The sequence below is a fragment of the Pecten maximus genome, chromosome 11 (genome assembly GCF_902652985.1).
Source record: "Pecten maximus chromosome 11, xPecMax1.1, whole genome shotgun sequence".
Classification (NCBI taxonomy): Eukaryota; Metazoa; Mollusca; class Bivalvia; order Pectinida; family Pectinidae; genus Pecten; species Pecten maximus.
Window position 1 is genome coordinate 31268020 of NC_047025.1, and position 20499 is coordinate 31288518.

Genomic DNA, 20499 nt, shown 5'->3' on the forward strand with positions numbered 1-20499 from the left:
GCCCCCATATAAAAACGTTCAAATTGGTAGAATTTTAAAATTTTCTATTTACACGTATTCGAGATGCCATTCTTCAAAGTTATGGCTAGTGGACCAATCTTGAAAACTCCATTTAAGAACAGTGGTAAACGTAAACATTATCGTCTATCGGAAATCATTTGGTTCCGTGGTTCCTTTACTCCTCCTTCTCAATTTAAAGGTCTCAATGCAGATCCTGATTTCGCTACATATCCTATCATCAACTATAGTCACTGTCCTCTCAGGCATGACGAAGTAACCCTCCGTTTTGGAACCGTTTGTCCCATATATGTGTATAAGAAGATGGTGAGTAGTTTCAGAAGATAGTCGCTAACCCTAATAGTGACCTATCCTATCATTTATTTAAACTGATATATGACGTAATTCCTCGCATCGAATTTTGGATGACCGTCTAGGCTTTCATAATATATATTTCCAAAGACTTACCTAGCTTTAGTCTCCAGACTGATGGACCGACGTTCTCGTGCCTACTACGGTTTGAAAAGCAGTACCAGCGTTTAGCAGATGTTGCCTTTCACCACAAATCACAACAACAACAACGAGATGATGTGGTTTTTTTAAACAAAATAAACTCGTATAATTCCTGACAACAAGATCCGCTATCAGTAATATTACTCCGCTTTGCATAATTTACATTATGTTATTGTTAACATCATGCAACAAAAGTGGCAGGCAAACCATAATGAATGGCTCTTTTTTGTGAATTGTGAATCTTGCTTTGATAAAAGTGCTGTTACCTTCATTCCATGGCGGGCCAAAAACATTCCCCTGTTGTTCTGGTTAAATAAAACACAGACATTACGATTATATTATCAAATCCGCATCAGTTTAATTAAAAAAATTTAATTGGTGAGACTTGCCCATGACATTGGGACATTAGGCGGGTAACTTGAATATCCAAACAGCAAGATATCTAATTGATAAACTTTTTGTAAGTTGACAATAGTCTGCCATCTTATATCACGGTATGCCTCTGACAGATACTTCATTCTCTGTCGTTTTCGGCCTTCCTTTGTCAATGGCTTCGACTGTATCACTTGTAATATAGCAGATGTCATATTACTAGCTTCCTTATCTGTGAACGAAAATGGTGAAAAGACATGTTCATGAAAATCTAAATCAGAATGAACTAATCCTTGGATCTGAAAAGTTTTCCACATTTTTGCCGAAAAATACAATTTGTTTGGACAGTCTTGACGATTATAGTTGTAATCAAAAATATGCGATGCCACTAGGGACAGGAGAGAGGTCTGTTGTGATTTCAGAGATTTTCGTATCGTCCCTAGTCTATCACGGCTTAGGTTTGTTATCATCTTTAGGATCTCTTCCGTACCCTGGGTTAGGTGTTCCTGACGGCAAATAAGGTCGTACCTCATACTGCACACGTCACAGAGTTGAGCGATAGGAACCATATGTTCATTCATCTCCACTTTGTTCTGAGCTAGATAAACAACATAATCCAAAAACTCCTGAAACGTTACATCGTACCCACAATAACTATCATTTACTTCTTTGAATCCATGTTTTAGGTAAGCAGCTAGTTCCCTACCTAGCCGTCCCAGGAGGAAATATTTATCGATAAATGCCGAGTACAGCCGAGAATATGGATCACGTGTTACCATGACTCTCAGTGATGTTTCTCTTAACAAATTTGACGTCAAACCACGCAACTCGTCCATGCCATCATGTATTGTATTCCTGCCTAACTGGAATACGTTGGAGACGTTTTTCTCACTTGGGAGATTAATAGCTCTGACCAACGCACCAAGTAGAGTACTTCCGGTTTTAGGGGCCTTACAGGCGAGAAGACCAGTCGGTTTAGAGAAAAAGAAAACTGGAGTTCTACCATTGATCAATGTGGTATTCCAATTGACCTGCTGACACATTCCATGGACGAAGCGAGCCCTCCACGTCATACTGAATTCTGTAGGCGAGTTCAGTCCGGACGGCTTTCCAAGCAACGCTTCACTTACTTGTTCAAATAGATTTCCATTTTGTTGATCAAATGGTCTCAAAACTGAAATAAAAAGTACATTTTTTAAATGAACGAACGATGAACTATGAACGAACATCATGTTTCGTTATTGGCGCGTTCTCTTTAGTTGATGTCGTCTGTGATTTTCATCACGACGAAATGAATTTTAAAAAATCTTTAAAATAACTAAATACATTAAAAGATAAGTAGAATGGAATGTTCTCTTGATATTGTGTATGTTATGTTTAAATAGTGATAACCGTTTCTACTTGGCTTTAGCGTTGTAATCTTCATTCTTTATCAATCATCATACTGTTTGAAATTTGAAATTCTATACCAGGTTTTCTGTTCGAGAAGAGTCCATTTTCGTCTTCTTCATTAAATTTTTTTCACTTCTGAAATTAAAAGCATCAAGTTAGTATGCAAGCACAATTGGAATTCTAGTGTAGTGAGATCAAACCTTCTTCAAAAGTTTGATTTTAAACATATTGAACATGTTCTTATGATATTGACAAATATGACCGCAGCCGGTGACGAAAACTCCTCTCCAATAACAGTAGTAGACATGAAAACGCCGACATCAAACAAGCCAATTATATTTTTGAAATCCAACAGACTGGATAAAACGTTAGTTAATAACTGTAAGTTAATTGATATGACGACGATGACTAGCCAAAGAGACCAGCGGTTAGTAAAACACCAAAGACTGTAACATACATGAATCTCCAGCTTTCGATCTAAAATGTCTCTTCTTTTCTGACATTTCACATATATGTTTTTACATTATGTCCAGTTCGAGCTTCTAAACGAATTATGAACAAAACGGAAAATTGTACGTGTGATACAATATCTGCCAATTTTGTCAGAAATACCAATATATCTAATTATAGTTCCCCTACATAAACCTTAAATATTCTTCTGCCTTTGGAGAGGCGATTCACTTACAATGAGTCTAAATTATGCGTACAGCTCATTTTCAAAAATATATGTGTAGCTAAATGTGTACTTTTTCTCTAAATATTTAACTTTCGATTAAAAACAAAACAAAACAAAAAAACAAAAAAAACAGGAGATTGGAATGCCATACTACTGTCTTTCTTTTTACTGTTTGTTATTTCTTTTATTTCGATCAATATTCCGTTTTCATCTGAACTGTTTAATGCATACGGATTTTTATAACAAGATTTGTTTTCGATATCAAAAGTATTATATAATAATATTATGTTTGTTAGGAAGACAGGCGGTAGTTAACCATCCCGATAGTTAAAAAACCCAGCTTTTACACGTTACGCTCGTTTCATGCAATATATGTTTCATGTAATTTAAGTCGTAAGCTATGAATAAATCAATTTCTTTATGCATTCGTTAGCCTATTAGTTATCTGGTTGTGTTGTATTTAAGTTTGATTTAAATACGATGTAAGAAAAAAAAAATATTTTCACACAAGATGGATAGAGTGATAAATAATTGTTTGTAGCTATCCTTTAGGTGGAATTCACAGATAAAATTCCATTCAATCGCTGTGTTCCGTACTGTCATCAGGCTTGAGTTTAAATAAGATGTCTAATATCTGTGGTTTATATATATAATGTACTACTTTGACACTTATAATTATTGAGTGTCTATAGGTACTCTCCGAGTCATCTACAGAACATAGGTATTCAGCCACAGGCACTCTCCTCGTCCGTCAATATACCTGATATACAATGAGGCGAGTACCTGTGATTCATAAGGGTATCAAATCCTAGACATCCATTGTGAAAATCTGGACATTCGGAGGAACAGTTTTTTTTTAAGAAAATGATAGAGTTCGCCTGGAGATTTGTCGCGATATCCAGCAGGTCAGACACACTAGTTAGCAGTTAACACGTTTAAAGTACGACTGAAACTCTTTGGTTGTGATTCGTAAACATATTCCGGAATTTCAAACATACAGTATACATTATTTTCAAACGTCGTTCATGGCGATACCGGCAGTGAACTGTTTGTGCAAGTAAACTACTTTTTTCAGCGCAAAACTAATTAATTAAGGCTGAACTCATATGGTTCATCATTCTAGGATCCCATTCGCTGTCAAGCTATCGCTATACCCTCTGTACTAACAGAGTAAACTGAAGATAAGTAGTTCTAATATATCAGAATGTGTTGTGTATTGCTTCCGGACATTCGACCAGAGTTAAATCACAAGCCCTTGATTGAAGTCAGTAGATTTTATATCAATTCACCACCGACTGTGAAAACTCTAAAACAAATATGGCCCTAGAATTGACCCTGATATACCCAACTCTGATGCTCTACGGTGGCTGGGAACGGATATCATATAAAATATATTATACAAATAGGATGCACAGACACCCAAATATATCTTGGGTGTCTGTGCAATGGTCCAAGAATATTTTACACGAGGTACTGGTAATCGACCGATGTTCCATTGCATGAGTCCTTCGGCACATTTAAATGTTGGTATGAAGAAACAGTTATTGCATGGGCATTTCTGAAAATAGCACTTTTATTGTCTCTATTTATTTAATGTCTCAGGGGACAATAAAAGTGTTATTTCCCATACAATAACTATTATATAGCTTATGCGTATAGTTAAGGAAAATCAAACGTATTAGGTTATATTATTGTGTTTGAACGAAATATTAATGCTTGGGAACGAAATTTCATTGCGTTTGAACGAAATATTATTGCGTTCAAACGAAGTATGATTGCGTTCAAACGAAGTATGATTGCGTTCAAACAAAATATGATTGCGTGCGAAAAAATATTGTTGTGTGGCATTTAAATACTATTGCGTGAGATATTACAGCATACAATATCGTGCTTATATGTTTGATCAACAAGAGCAAGCAGTCATCCAAACAAACTATATTTATAGTCTATGAACTCCCAGTTGTAAATCAATGTGGCTCAAATGGTTCATAAGGTAGTTAGATACAATATAGACAATATATAACTTTCAAACAGAATGCACAATTGCAAATTTTAAACTGTTGAACTGATAAACGGACATTGTATATATCGAGTAGTATTTGTTTAATTTTTTTTTTTTTTTTATCTATTTTTTTTTTTTTTTTTTTTTTCGTGGTAACATTTTTACACGGCTGTAGTAAATCCTGACCGAACAGACAATCATTTGACTTCTGTAGGAACAGGTAAATGTTAAATGTAGGGAAATATCGTCAGAAAATAAAATGATTTTTTTTTATGTTTCTGGCTTGTAAAACTATAGCGCTTTCAAATCTAACACACGTTTTAGGCATGAACACAGTGGTACTGTACGAATATTTAATTTGCGTTATAAAGAGTATACATTCCATCGTAAACAGAAGTGACGACAGTTCAATTCAGGGATATTTTATTGAGAATTAAATGTAACTGTTGTTTGTGTTTTGAACGTGCATCCTATTGGGTCCATAATAGTATTTATCGCACATCTTCTTTCAGAATATTAAAGCAGTTATTTCGTAGTTTTTCATTCATCCAGCGATGAATAAAGTCAGTTATTAAAACAATATTCGAATAGTTTTTTTTTCTCAAAAGGCGACTTTGAGCAAGTATACTCCTACGGTGTCTTCCTGATATCATGTATCCAACTCCTTTCACTAACGACACCATTTCCCTTTGTATCAAGTCCATTTCAAAAAAGTATCTGATAACACCCTGTCAAACGTTCTCGAATGATATACTCTTCAAATGTTATGAAAAGTTCGAACGCAATAATATTTCGTTCCCACGCAATAATATTGTTATATGATGTTCGTTCTCAGCCACCGTACTGTTGTCTACTTACCAAATAGAACCATTCCAAAATATTATTTACAAAACCATAGTTTCAAGTTTATATTAAGTGGAGTTTTTAATAGAGAGTAAGAGTGTAGTTTGGTGTTAGTACTCCTAGTGGGAACGGGAAAAGTGTGTTCTACTCGGTCAGTCGTTTTGTTGGTTAGTTGATTGATACATTATATTATAATTAATATTTTTTTTTGTATTCTTTTTAACGTTGTTTTCTTTCTGAAATGAATTGTTTGATTGATTGATTGATGGATGGATGGATGGATGGATGGATGGATGGATGGATTAAAAATGTTATACCTGATTTTATATTCAAGACTGATCCCTGCTCGTCTTCTTGTTTAGGTAGGTTCCCTTTTTGAAATAAAAACAAGTGATTGATTGATTGATTGATTGATTGATTGATTGATTGATTGATTGATTGAAAATGTTATACCTGATATTTAATTCGAGACTGATCCTGTCCGTCTTCTTGTTTAGGTAAGTTCCCTTTTTGAATTAAAAGAATAGCTTAATTGATTGATAGATTGATTGATTGATTGATTTACTAATTGATTGAAAATGTTATACCTGATATTTTATTCGAGACTGATCTTTGTCCGTCTTCTTGTTTAGGTAGGTTCCCTTTTTGAATAAAAAGAATAGATTGATTGATTGATTGATTGATTGATTGATTGATTGATTTACTAATTGATTGAAAATGTTTTACCTGATATTTTATTCGAGACTGATCTTTGTCCGTCTTCTTGTTTAGGTAGGTTCCCTTTTTGAATAAAAAGAATAGATTGATTGATTGATTGATTGATTGATTGATTGATTGATTGAAAATGTTATACCTGATTTTTTATTCGAGACTAATCCTTGTTGGTCTTCTTGTTTAGGTAGGTTTCCTTTTGAAAATGGTTGATTGATTGGAAATGTTATGACTGACTTTGTATTCGAGAGTAATATATTTCCATCTTCTTTTTCGAATGGTTTCCCCTCTGAAATGAAAAGTGTCAAGTTAGCCTATGTAAGAAGGGAAGTTAAAATTTTAGCTTGGAATTTAGTTGGAATTACCAGATTTGGTGAAAATTGTACTTTCCTGCCAGTATATTGGTGTTGTAAATTTACTCTGTGACCCGATGAAGTTGATCCTGAAAAAAATTAACTGAGAGAACTGCATCAGTGTCTGAATTGGGGGAATAAATGTATGTAAGATTTTGAAACGTTTTTGAATATTCTTCAATGTGGTTAATGTCTCAAGCGAGTTTAAACGTATGAGCCCTGGTTATTGTTGGTTCGAATTGCATAACCTAAACAATTTTTGAAAATAAAATTGTATAACAATTCAAAAAAATAAAAACAGAATTTTTTTTTGTTATTACACACTTAACACTACCATTAAAGATAACTCCGAGAGCGAGGACGGCCGTTCTCGCATTCTCGACCTAAGGTAAAAAGGTAGAAAACGCGAGAATGCGAGATTTGATATTTGGCCCTAACTAGCCACCATAATAAGGGTATACTGTAGATATATCTACGAGAGGAAGCGAGACTGCGAGGGCGACCGTTAAAGCCTAATCTCGCGTTCTTGCGTTTTCGACCCTAATCTCGCACTTTCGCCGTCGCGTTTTCGCATTCTCGATTTTTTGTTCTTTCGCATTCTCGCGTTTTCACTCACTCGCCGTCGCATTTTCGCATTCTCACGTGTTCGATCTAAGGTCGAAATTGCGAGAACGCGATATTAGATGTTTGTCCCTAACGAGCCTCCATACCTTAACGTTTTTGCATATTTACATGTAAATACATGTAGTTATATCATTTAACATGTATAATGAAATTTTCTTATATCAGAATATGCATGAAAGCAGGGAAAAGCAGCATTAGAGGAAATGAAACATCCTGCTGACGTCGGGCGTACATTTCAAAACCAATAATACTTTTCAATTGACACATCACCTTCTCTACATGTTAAACTCGATAAATCTAATTTATTCATTTTTGAATCGGTTCCTCTCACGTTACTGGATTGGCATACGTGTCTAGACTATAAATATTGGTATTATGGCGGCACAAAGTCTGAACAACATGCTATTTCATAAGTGAACAATACTGCGGGTGTGCAATGGCAGGTGCTTTGATTCCTCCTTGATTATGTCATCCCGCTTGAACGCTATCAACCGAAAGTCATTTAAACATATGAGCCGATCGTGCTCTTATCGATTTTAAATACGGATCGATTTTGCTTATATTTCAAAAATAGAATAAAGGGGACGTAGAAACAGTTAAAATCATCTCCTACACGGTTGTCACACAGAGCATATGGTATTGTATTTTGAGATCATATCCATAGCCCTATCATAATCAGACATTTTTGAATTATCTATGAATTTCTTTTTAAAGTGTTTTTACTATTCATTTAGTTCAAAATAGTCCAAAAAAATTATATGGATATCCTCTTGAGGCAACTGTAATATTATCCAATCTTTGATTAATTGATCACATGAAATGAGCATACAAAAGTGTTAGTGTATATGTTCCATCATATTTCCTTTACAAGTGGTAACCATGTTTGATGCATTATGTGTATTTAGTTGTAGGCTGTAGTCAACAGTTAATACTGACATGTAAGTAAGCTATGGTAAGATATTATAAGACTCTTATCATATGTGGTCATGTAGGATAGGGATATTCCACCCGAGGGGTCACAAAATGTGGTAAAACCCTCGGCGGACCCAGAGGGTGAAATATCCCTATCCTACATGAACCACATATGATTGAGTATTTTTCTCTCATTCCCCAACCTAAAATATGCAAAAATAGGCACTATCTGTCGATAGCTTTCTCAGATAGACGCCATTTTTTCTCAATCCAAACTTTTTTCTACTGCATATAATAAAAAAAGGACAGCGCCAATCGATTTACCATACCCCATATATGCAAACGGCGTTTGCTGTTCTAAAAACGAAGGAAACCATTCATTTCCACAGTCTAACGTTGTTTCAGCAGCCCTGTCATTGCAAGCGAAGCCAAATCACTTGATGTCGGCCAAGCTAGTGTGTCCTTTCGCGTGAAAATATAGTTCCATGTTTTATTAATAAAAAACAATAATAGAACGTGTTTTTTTACATAATTTATATCATAAATAAAAAAAAAAACATTATCTGATTACATATCTTAATTCAATGTATTGTTGAAATGTTTAAATCATGGAGAGATTTAAAATACCGGCGACCTACTTTTGTATCATTGCGCGCGCGTGGCTATCCTACACCGGAAGCGAGGTAATACACACACAGCAAGCATGGGTGTATTTACCTGGACAGACCAGTATGATACCGGTAGGGATGAGAAAAATATGTGACACCTACCCGTTTCCCAGATAATATAATTTGCAGTGCCTATGATTAAACTCGACTTACATCAAACTTGCTTATAAAACTAGGTGAATCTTCTTTGTATTAGTTTTGGTTTGAAGGTTGATTGGATATTTCCAATTTCCCTGTGTACAGCATAAGAATAGCGTCCGGAACGTTAGATAAGACGTGCATTGGTAAAACTACCATTGCAGATGGCTATTACCCCAAGGTGCGTAAACTTATTTAGGATGTAAAGTTCATTTTCTCCAAATAAATAGTCTGAACAAAACCTTTTCGGTAATATCATAATTAGCGTTTCTGACATGCGTACATACAGTATCATTTTGCATATATTTCAAAAACAATGCATTAACATACTCTGTCAGTTCACCCTGTTATTCAGAAAGGGAATTATTTATCCATGTCATTTAGAATCAATTAAGTACGGAAGTACTGGAAAGCGGTCGGAATGTACCAAAAAAGTAATGCGTTTTTATCAAGTCAAATCTGACATTGATATACAAAAGTTTCTGTCAAAATAAGGCAAATGAGTGTACATTTGTGCAAGGTAATCCATCGTGTCCGACTTGCCCCTTAGCTTTTTGATAAGAATTGGCTCAGCTAAATTCTAATTCTATCTTATCTCCCCTAGTTTGAAGCTTAGGGTCTGGTCAAATGGCGAGAAAAGAAAGGTCGAGCCTCCATACATTACCCTGACTGTGTTGATTCGATCCAGTGATTAAGATATGGTTAGTGTGGCCTGGGGCAATTTTTATTACACTGTACTCGGAGTTTGTGTCAGGGAATGGCGAAAGGGGGTCCTGTTTTCCTGTATAAAGGCAGGGATATTCATACATTTATGTATGCCACTGGTACAGACCTACATTGTTCAGTTCAGACTATCCCTCTGTCTCGAGAATATCAAAATAACAGACAAAATTAACTTTGATAATTTTTGTCTCTAGAATATGTGTTACTCTAGAGACTGGTCAATATTCAGGTCTGGCTACCTGTGAAACCACAAACTCAGCAGGAGAATTAGTCTCGCCTTAGGAACATCATGCCCTTCATTAAACACAGGTTGGTCAGTTTCCTATCTGATGATATGTTATAATTTTCACTCCTGTTGACCGCACAGCTGTAGACTGATAACCAGTCCGTTAGCGTTTGCAAAGCTAAACTTTATTGATATATTTTTTTTAATTTTTGAGACAGGGACCTGTCCAGCACAAAGGGAGTAAACTGGTAAATAGTACACCTGTAAATAAGAGCACTTCTTTACAAAAACGTGAAATGAAATTCTTCGACACCATTTGGTGTCGCTAAGATTTTGGTTCAGATAAAATAAAATGGGGCTTGACATAACACCTACCTTACATTTATGGATAAATCAGATATTCATTTAATCCTAAACACCCTATTTAGTCCCAAATTGCCGTTCTATTCCGTCCGTATAGACCCTATCAGAGCACGATGGAGCAAACAGAGAAAAAAATACAATACAGTTAACCCCGTTATAAAGCACACCTCTATATTAAGGACACTTGACTATAAAGGACAGATTCATCAGACCCACTCCGTTCAATTCACTTTATAATTAACCTCTGTATAAAGGACAACTGTCTATAAAGGACACTTTTGATCTGTCTTTTTGGTGTCCTTTATAGACAGGTTTGACTGTAGATATTTCCATATAGTGTACCGGCTATAATATTGTATTTAAATGCATTCATGCATTAAATGTAACAGGTGCTTCAGTTCCTCATTGATTACGTCAAGAGGCTTCAAACATGGGCCGATCGTGCTCCTATCGATTTTTGTCCTTTAGGTACGGATCGATTTTGCTTATATTTTAACAAAATAGAATAATGAGGACGTAGAAGCAGTGAAAATCATCTCCTACTCGGCTGTCGTACAGAGCATATTATGTTTTCCTTTGAACTCGATATCCATTGTCCTATTTGAATCAGAATGTTTAATTGTTTATTAATATCTTATCAAAGTCATTTTTTATAATATTTAAGTTCTAAATACGTCCGAAGAACTATAAATGGACTTTCTCTTGAAGAAATTAATTCATCATGTGACCTGGTTATAACTAAGTATATATGTTCCATCGCATTTCCTTTATAAGTGGTAACCATGTTTTATGCATTATGTGTATTTAGTTGTAAGCTGTAGTCAACAGTTAATACTGACAAGTAATTAAACTATGGTAAGATCTGCAGGTGACACCTACCCGCTTCCCAGATGATATAATTTGCAGTGTCTGCCTGAGATTAAACCCGTCCGAGATTAAACTATGGTTTATAAAACTAGATGAATCTTCTTTGTATTAGTTTTGGTTTGAAGATCGATTGGATATTTACAATTTTCTTGTGTACAGTATAATAGTAGTAATCGGAACTATGGATAAGTCGTGCTATGGTAAAACTGCTTGCAGATGGCTTTTACCCCAAGGTAACTTATTTGGTATGTAAAGTTCATTTTTCCCAATTAAATAGTCTTAAAAAAGCCTTTTTGGGAATCTCATAACTGACATTTCTGACATGCGTACAGTGTCATATGTAAAAACTATAATACAGAATTTCACAATTATTCCAAAAGCAATACACTAACATACTCTGTCAGTTCACCCTGTTATTCAGATAATCAATTGTCAGTGTCATTTAGAGTCAATTAAGGTACGGAAGTACTGAAAAGTGGTCGGGATTTCAACAAAAGAACTGTGTGCTGAGTTTTTATCAAGTCAAATTTCTGACTGACATCAATATCAAAAGGTTCTGTCAAAATAGGTAAAAAGAGAATAATAGTAACAAGACAATGTATCAAAAGGCAAATTATCACAAGGCAAATTATCACAAGGCAATGTATCACAAGGCAAATTATCACAAGGCAATGTATCACAAGGCAAATCATCACAAGGCAAATTATCACAAGGCAAATTATCACAAGGCAATGTATCACAAGGCAAATCATCACAAGGCAAATTATCACAAGGCAAATCATCACAAGGCAATGTATCACAAGGCAAATCATCACAAGGCAAATTATCACAAGGCAAATTATCACAAGGCAATTCATAGTGCCCAACCGGTAGACTAACCATAAGCCTCTAAGCTTTTTGTTAAGAATTGCTCGGCTAAATTCTAATATTAGCCTATCTCCCCCTGGTTTGAAACTTATCTCAAGAATAAAGCTGAGTAAAGAAAGGACTAGTCCATACATATAACCATGACTGTGTTAGTGCGGGCTGGGGTGATTTTTATTACACTGGACTTCCAGTTTGAGCCGGGGGATGGCGAAAGGGGGTCCTGTTTTCTTTGTACGCCACTGGTACAGGCCTACATTGGCCTATGCTAGACACTGCATGGTCAGTTTAGACTGGCTCCCTGCCTCTACAATATTAAAATTATAAATGCAATTAACCTTGATGATTTTGGTCTCTAGAATATGTCAAACTCTAGAGATTGGTCAATACTCAGGTCTGGCTACCTGTGAAACCACAAACTCAGCAAACTCTTGCCTTAGGAACATTATGCCCTTCATTAAACACTGGCTGGTCAGTTTCTTATCTGGTGACATGCTTTTATTTCCACTCCTGTTGACCACACAGCTGTAGACTGGTCATGAGCCTGTAAGCGTTTGCAAACCTAAATTGTATTTATGTTTTTTAATATCTTTGATACAGGGACCTTTATAGCACAAGTAAACAGGTAAATGTTACCACCTATTATAAACTAATAAATAAGAAATCTTTTAACTTAGAAGTTTGAAAGCTCTTTGAACTTAAATGTTTTAATTAATGGAATGAATTAGAATTAAACATATCCTAGAGACGACAATCATAAAGGCCAATTGTATTTATTATTTTAATATTCTAGAGACAGTGGGCCGGGCTTCCCCACCGGGAACTATTCCTAATGTTTAGAATCTGTCATCCCAAGATGTGTAATATGTCTGAAATACATGTTTGATAATCTGGAAAGGTTTCAGTATGTATTGATATATGACCTATGCAATTTTGTTCTAAAACAAAATACTAGGATGCATTAATCTTGTTTAGTCAGACAAAATATTGTGTGCCAAAGTATAAACACATTACATCACCCAGAAGAAAACATATGATAAACAAGGTAATTCCCTCCTGCTCCAAGTACATTTTGATTCATACTTCTAGTACCTACATTCGTCACCTTACTATGGAGTTACTTCAGTTTTTTTTATTGTGAAACAGGTGATATAGTGTTGTGCACCAAATGCGTGTGGACATATCTTGAGGCAGCAATGAATGGAGTTTTATCTTAAATTATTTTAATTTATTATTGCAAAATGATATTATGGAATATTGATGGGAGAGGTTATATTACAGATGTGTTATAAACTGTAATACAGCTGTAGTAGTGTTTTATCACCTGGGTGTGTCACACATGTGCGCGACCTACATAATCAATCGCCGGTTGTTCTACCTCTGCAGGCCTTAGTGGTTAAGTTCCAGTCCATAGCCTGGTTCGCTTAACGATTAGCAACAATTTAACTTAGGAGTAGTATAAGACTTGCGTCAAAATAATTTAGATACAAAAATAAAATGTGTGTATTGCATTTTGAAATACACTTATGAAGACAAGAATTATAAAAGTATTTGCATATCTTAAAAGAGTGTTCTCAAAATATTCTTAAACTGTGATAGCTTGATAGCGTGATACAGATGCGTTCAAATGGCGACAGGCCCCTGCTTAACTGTGTATGAATATACAGACGATTTGCCAAAAAAAAAGAATAACGCCTGAATGCAATATGGAAATATACAACGATATTTCACGATTGAAAGCAGCTTCAGTAACTAACAGATTTGACGTTTAGTTATCAAATATGCATACTTGAAACAGCGGTACTATATCGCACCACGCACTGACACACAGTCTCGAGTTTGTAATGTGTTTCCATCCTATCGAGCTTCGATGAAATCCGACCCCTCAAAGAAAGGAACGATAAACCGTGTGTATATAAAACCAGACTTCATTGTTGTTGATTAATTTGCATAAGACCTTGACCGACCAACCCAACATTACTGTATAAATAAATACAGTTTATGTATTTATTAATGGCAAAATTCATTATTATCCACGTATTTATGAAAAAAAAATGAAAATGAAACCAATGAATGATTTAAAAGCCAACAAGGTAGTATAAAAGCATTTTCCCGTTTTATCATAAAAATAACGACACTTTACCAAGGTATACTTTTTAACGGTGGGTTATTTATGGTGATGATATTCAACACCACTCCGACGAGTGTTTGTTTTTTGAGTTCAATCTCTGGCGTCCTCGCCAAACCATGATCATATCAGGACAGGTCTGATGAGTTCGATAATCATAGAGAATAAAAACAAATTTGAATGACATAAAACAAGACCAAACCGATTAAATCTCAAGAAACCTGCTGCCTGTATGTTTACTGATTCATTGAAACATCTGGGTGCTATATCGTCTGAAAAGTATAAAGTAAACCTTGAAATATAATTAGTTGATAAAGACAAAATTGTGTATACCGCATTTTGAACACTTTGATAACACTTTGCACACTGACTGAATGTGTGTGTATATATATATATATGAGAGTCAAAAAGTTGTCTTCTTTGTCATTTGTGTTGCTCAGTTATGTATATATATATAAATGTATATACAATGAATATATATATATATATATATGGATTTCATCCTGATCAAGAAGATGTATATACAGATTTTTGCAATCGTATAATTGATATGTACATGTGTACAAATACAATACGAATTATGTTGTATTCTGTAAGATCATTATTTTCTATAGTCATAATAGATATCGACTAAATTTCGTCAAGAAATGAAAAATGTTTTGAAATGTACATTGATACCTTTTCTGAAGTTAACACAAAGGTCAACTGGATTAGGAATATTAAGTCAATTGTTGTGGGTATTCTAATTTTCATTAAACTCATTAAATCATATTGTTTCAAAATTTAGATTTTATCTGAGATAGTAAAGGGTGACAATAATAGAAAGTGTAGATTGAACAGGCCGAGTGTATATCCTTGTTTAACGAGAATCCGCTGGCCTCATACTTTCAATCAATACTACGAAGTGTTAATATCTTATCTGCACGCGGTAAACATAATGAAATATTCAGAAGGGGTCAGGTAAACAATAGGGTGGTATTATCCGGGAATCACAAATAGTAACCGTCTAAATATTGACATTTGGAGATAAAGGACAAACTGTCACAAAGTTCTTCATGTAACACATTTTCATGTGAAACAATAAAAAGCTTCAAATCTTGAATCTTGCTTACTTATAATGCTACCAGCTGTAGCTATCCGTGAAACAGTAAGAAACAGTATATTTTTGTTATTTTTCATATCAGATGCATTTAAAACCTTTGGAGTATTTATCTTGTATTGCATAGATATTACAGGCTTTGAAAAAACTGAAGACGATTTCACCTGTGTTTTACTTTTAGTGATATCATAACTGCAATTTCCGGTTTCAACAATCACATAATGACTAGAGGTCTGAAATGTACAATATGTATGTAAACAACCCCATAGAAGTAATGTTATTTACCTTCTGTTTTTCATACAACCATAGCCAAGCTTTACAACAGTCACTGAATACAGTATATTTGCAATTGGAGACGAGAGTTGTTTGACGTCCTTTCAACAGCTAAGGTCATTTAAGGACGGCTGACAAGAGTGTCATATTATCAGTGTATAATAGGATCAAAAATCTGTATGTGTAACATGTTTCTCTTAAGCGTGCCAACACAAAATAAACCATGTTTTTTTCCAGTAGGACCGAAACTAGAACATTCAGCATTTGAAAATTATTTGAAATAACGGCTTGATACCCGTGTTTGTATAATCCATTAGGTCGCTATGACAGAGGGAGAGTAATGTAATCATTGTACCTTATACATGTGGCACTTAAACAGCTATTCAAAAATAAATAATTTTTAGCATTAATTTTCAATTCTTATTACAGGAATATAGACAGCCAACAACAACATCACTCGAAGTCATATACCAGTGATGACTGGTGTTATTTGTTGTTGTCTTTTAAACGTCAATTATTAAAAAAAAAAAAAAAATGCTTATATATGATTGGTGACAATTTACATTGTTTGGCTTGTTCGGCTCCATGATATGTAACCGCTCGGTCAATGCTTTATTGATTGTTAACCTGTGACAGGTCACATTTTATAACTATCGATTTATAATAAGAGAACTAACCTTTTTGAACTTTGTATTGATTTGTCAATTTAATGCATAGCAAATGTAAACACAATAATGAAATTATTAGGCTTGAACAATAAAGTTCAGATTCAAGACTAGACATGCATAATATAACTACTAATCAGTGTGGCGATCTATGTCACCATGGTAGTGTTGAATGTTTGCTCTGCCTCGGTATAAAAAACACTTATGGTGGAGTTACAAAGAACAGAATATGAGGTTGCTGTTTCCTACCTGTCTCGGTAAAGTAAACAGTACGGGACACTGTAAAGGTGAATACCCTGTGAATAACACGTTTTAACACGGAGCGACTTCCATATACCGTAGTTATACTTTCGTTGAGATAAACTTGAAAAAGACGCGTGTTTTTACTTATTGATCTATTTGCAAATAATCGCTAACCTTTGTGAATGGCGATATAAATGGTGTACTGGTTACCAAGGTAGTCGTCAATGTTTGCCTCTGCCATAGTATTAAAACACTTTAGCGGAGAGCAACGTATACTCCCACACCCCGTAGTTATATAAGATGTGTATGAATTCATTAATTCATTAATTCATTCATCATTTATTTATTTTATTTATTTATATTTATCTTTCTATTTATTTGCAAATAACCGGTTACCTTTGTGGAAGGCAATATGAACAGTTAACCGATTAACAGTTTACCGATGACAACAGTGAAATTGAATTATATATGTGTGTATATTTAGATAAAATGAAAACGTATAATTTATGGTGCGTACTACAAATTTGGCAAAATAGTTTTTTTTAAATTTATCTTTAAAACTTGTTCAAAAGTGATAACTCAATAACATGTAAGATGAAACAGTTCAATAGGATTAAAACAAGTTGATAATGGCAGATACAGACCAAATATATAATATCGACACATGTATAGGAAACAGTCAAATTACAAATCACAGTTATACTATAATATTTACATTTTCCACTGTGTGTTCTCTATATGAAGGTACTAACAAAATTAGCGTTCATTCCTAGGTGAACAATTAACCTGCCGCGTATGAATACATACAGTACATTGTTGACGGTGCCAACGTCAACATTGATAATCTACCTAAGTTTGATTACACATGAAATAATGTTTTATCAACTTTAAAACTTGTTAATAATTGTAAAATTGAAGACAACATTTCAATATTTTTCTTTCATGATGATTAAAATAATGAATTGGTGTGGAACTATAGTTTGTGTACTTGTGTACTTGATTACCTTTCCCGCTAAATTGGAACTATCTGTTACGCTGTTACATCGATCATTCAGCTGTTTCGTCACTACGTATAACGAACGTAGAATACTGTTTCTTATGATTTTTTTCAAAGATTACGTTGAAAAATAGTTTTGAAATGTAAATATAAGAAATAATTGACGCGCGTCATTTAAAATATCTGTCAAAAAATGCCGTTCATACACCAGTGAACAACAAAAAATAACAATTATTTCTTAAGTGTATGTGATTTAAAAGTGAGATAACTAGTTTGCAATTTTCTCATGAAAACACATGTCTATTGTTCTGTAAACAGTGTGGAAATATATCACTCAATTTTCCTTTGTCATTGTCAAAGGGGGTCATCAATACATTTTCGTAAATATGAGATAAGAACAACGTCAATATTATTACTTACATAGGTCATTCAGCTAAACTTTTCACTTCTTCTAACGTTTTTTAGAATGTAGATAAATGTAAGTTTAATCTTTATTTTCTTATCGTATAATACAGCAGTACATCACGCAAGAAAAAGATTTAGAATAAATCCTGTCTCTTAATATTCATAGAATAATTGTGGAACAGCACTGACATTACTGTATAATCAGTTATATACAATGTACAAAGAAAGCACAGGAAACGGTCAGTGGTTGATGATATATTTTAAAACTAGAATGTAAACGTAAAATAACTCAAGAAATATTTATATTGGGTAAAAGTCCTAAATATTAAGAACTTAAAAGTGAATTGGATATGTCAAATTAAACATGAATTTTGTGGACTGGATTTTATAAAATGTATTTGGATAACACCTTTGTGTAAAATAAGTCTTTTACTGTAGATCCAACGTCTGCATGATATTTTGGTTTTATTCAAGAAATTAGAAATATCCTCTAAGTGTTACCTATTCCTATTAACGTTTTGTAAATACGAACGTTTCAAATTCAGTTTTATGTTTCTAATCTCGTACATTCAAAACCTTAGTATGTATATTTCGCTTGCTACTGTACACATTTAACGGCTCTGACTGTTCATCATTCCCCATTGTGGCAACTTTGACGTCACCGCTATATTTAATCACGAGTATTATTATCAATTAAATATTAATGTTACCTGTGTGCTGTATCACATTTGAAACTAACAATCTTTACGATCTACATTTGTAACACTACCACATGCCGGAAAAATAAGAATCTTTGAATTAAATACGATCACTTAATATAAATGTTCAACCGAACACTATCTCGATATGACTGCATGCCGGTAGCCATATTGTCAAGTCCCTTCAGAGGATTGTTGAAAAGCCTTTAAAAATTTAAAATTAGCCTGTGCGAAAAGTATTTAACACATGCGATCCTATATATTGTGATATAATTATTCTTACCTTGACAAAAAGCGGCGAATATTTGTCGATAATAATACATCCATAATAATGCTATCAGTGCTATTGGAGCCACAACACACGCTTTGATTATTCTACTCTTACGCGTCCTCATTCTCAGACATCCATTTGAACGAAAATCGTAGAGATTGTTAAACGGCAAAAACAAGATGGTCAAGTGAAGACTAGGCCCGTTACAACAGACAGACTAGTCCATACTCAAACCTTCATTACTCCTAAACGCGTCTATAGCCGTATCCATGCCCGACATTATCCACCGCTGGCCAACAACAATGATATGTGATCATGTTTCATTCGATACTTTACTGTGCACAACCGTGACTTTAAGCATGACTATATGTGTGTCCCCAATGGCTGTTGATTACAAGTTTTGCATGCAACCGGTGTCTGTTATAAGAAATAAAGTTTTCGGTGTGGTTAAACATTTTTGTTGAGAAAAGATCTATTTTTGGCGCTGTCTTTTAAACGCTGTACGGTAGCATCGTACTATCATAGAGAACTTTCCGGTATTTTTTCTTTGTTCCTATTTTCTATCTAATTTGTGTTTATCTGTACCAATATCTGTTTCAAAATATTTTATGGAACATAATCAATCTTGTCCCCAAGCTTATGTTTAATTCTTTGTGATGACCAACAATTAGAAATGACACTTGAACTCTCCACTTATCAATGTTATCTATATACCTTCCCGAGGCGATTACATCATCTATTGTTATGTCAGGAAAAGTTCACTTGCATGTCCAGTTTTATTTACCTGTGATAACGTCTTTTTGTATCATTCATCTTAATTATATACTTCCCTACGTGTCAAGTTGGACAATGGTCAGTTTCATTTTATATGTGTACACCGGAGACCCGGGCGGCAGTTGGATTCCCAACCAGCAAATGTACAACACGTACACTACGGATTACCAAGTGTGATCAGAACTGCATCATTGGACTTGCTTAATTTACAAGATTCGATCGCCAACTATATACATTGTATTTATTGGAATACCAATACATTGTGGACTTAATTTTTCTGTTAATTTGCAAAACGGTTGATATTATGATTTGAAACTATTTGACGAAATAATATAAGAAACCATTACAAACTGATTTGAACTCTTTGTTTTGTGTCCTGCCATGCGTCCAATCATATAACAGTCCGAATCTAAACAGACACAGCAAAACGCTATATGAAAGTACTTCTATGTTTATGTAGTAGATGTAAAGAAAATGGGTTGTTGGGATTGTTATCAACTTAATTTTACATTGGACAGCATAGTCAACACGGCTTCAATCCTTCTAATTTGGATGGAAATGATTATGTGCTTGCTTCCATTCACACGTGTGTGAAACAAGAGTAACAGTTGATCAATAGTTTCTCAGATCATGGTAGTGTAGAGTTACATAGTTTAACTAGAAAGCAGGGTCTCTCATCGAAACTGGAAGAGCTACACAGCG

At 34.4% G+C, this 20499-nt stretch overlaps 1 protein-coding gene across 5 annotated transcripts; it reads right to left on the reverse strand.

The window, feature by feature from the left end:
- Positions 1-581: 581 nt before the first annotated feature.
- LOC117337877 (carbohydrate sulfotransferase 10-like) lies at positions 582-19473 on the reverse strand. 5 transcript variants are annotated; one of them, XM_033899018.1, is made up of 7 exons: positions 19036-19473; positions 6649-6795; positions 6522-6575; positions 6383-6436; positions 6113-6166; positions 2352-2409; positions 582-2056 (listed from the first exon to the last, which is right to left on the reverse strand). In XM_033899018.1, exons 1-6 carry the CDS (start codon positions 19145-19147, stop codon positions 2393-2395), a joined length of 438 nt encoding a protein of 145 aa, XP_033754909.1. In that variant the 5' UTR covers positions 19148-19473; the 3' UTR covers positions 582-2056; positions 2352-2392. The 5 variants fall into 5 exon arrangements, with proteins under 5 accessions (XP_033754909.1, XP_033754905.1, XP_033754907.1 ...); XM_033899014.1 differs by having other exon boundaries at positions 19036-19400; XM_033899016.1 differs by lacking the exon at positions 6383-6436 and having other exon boundaries at positions 19036-19400.
- Between the last annotated feature and the right edge of the window lie 1026 nt (positions 19474-20499).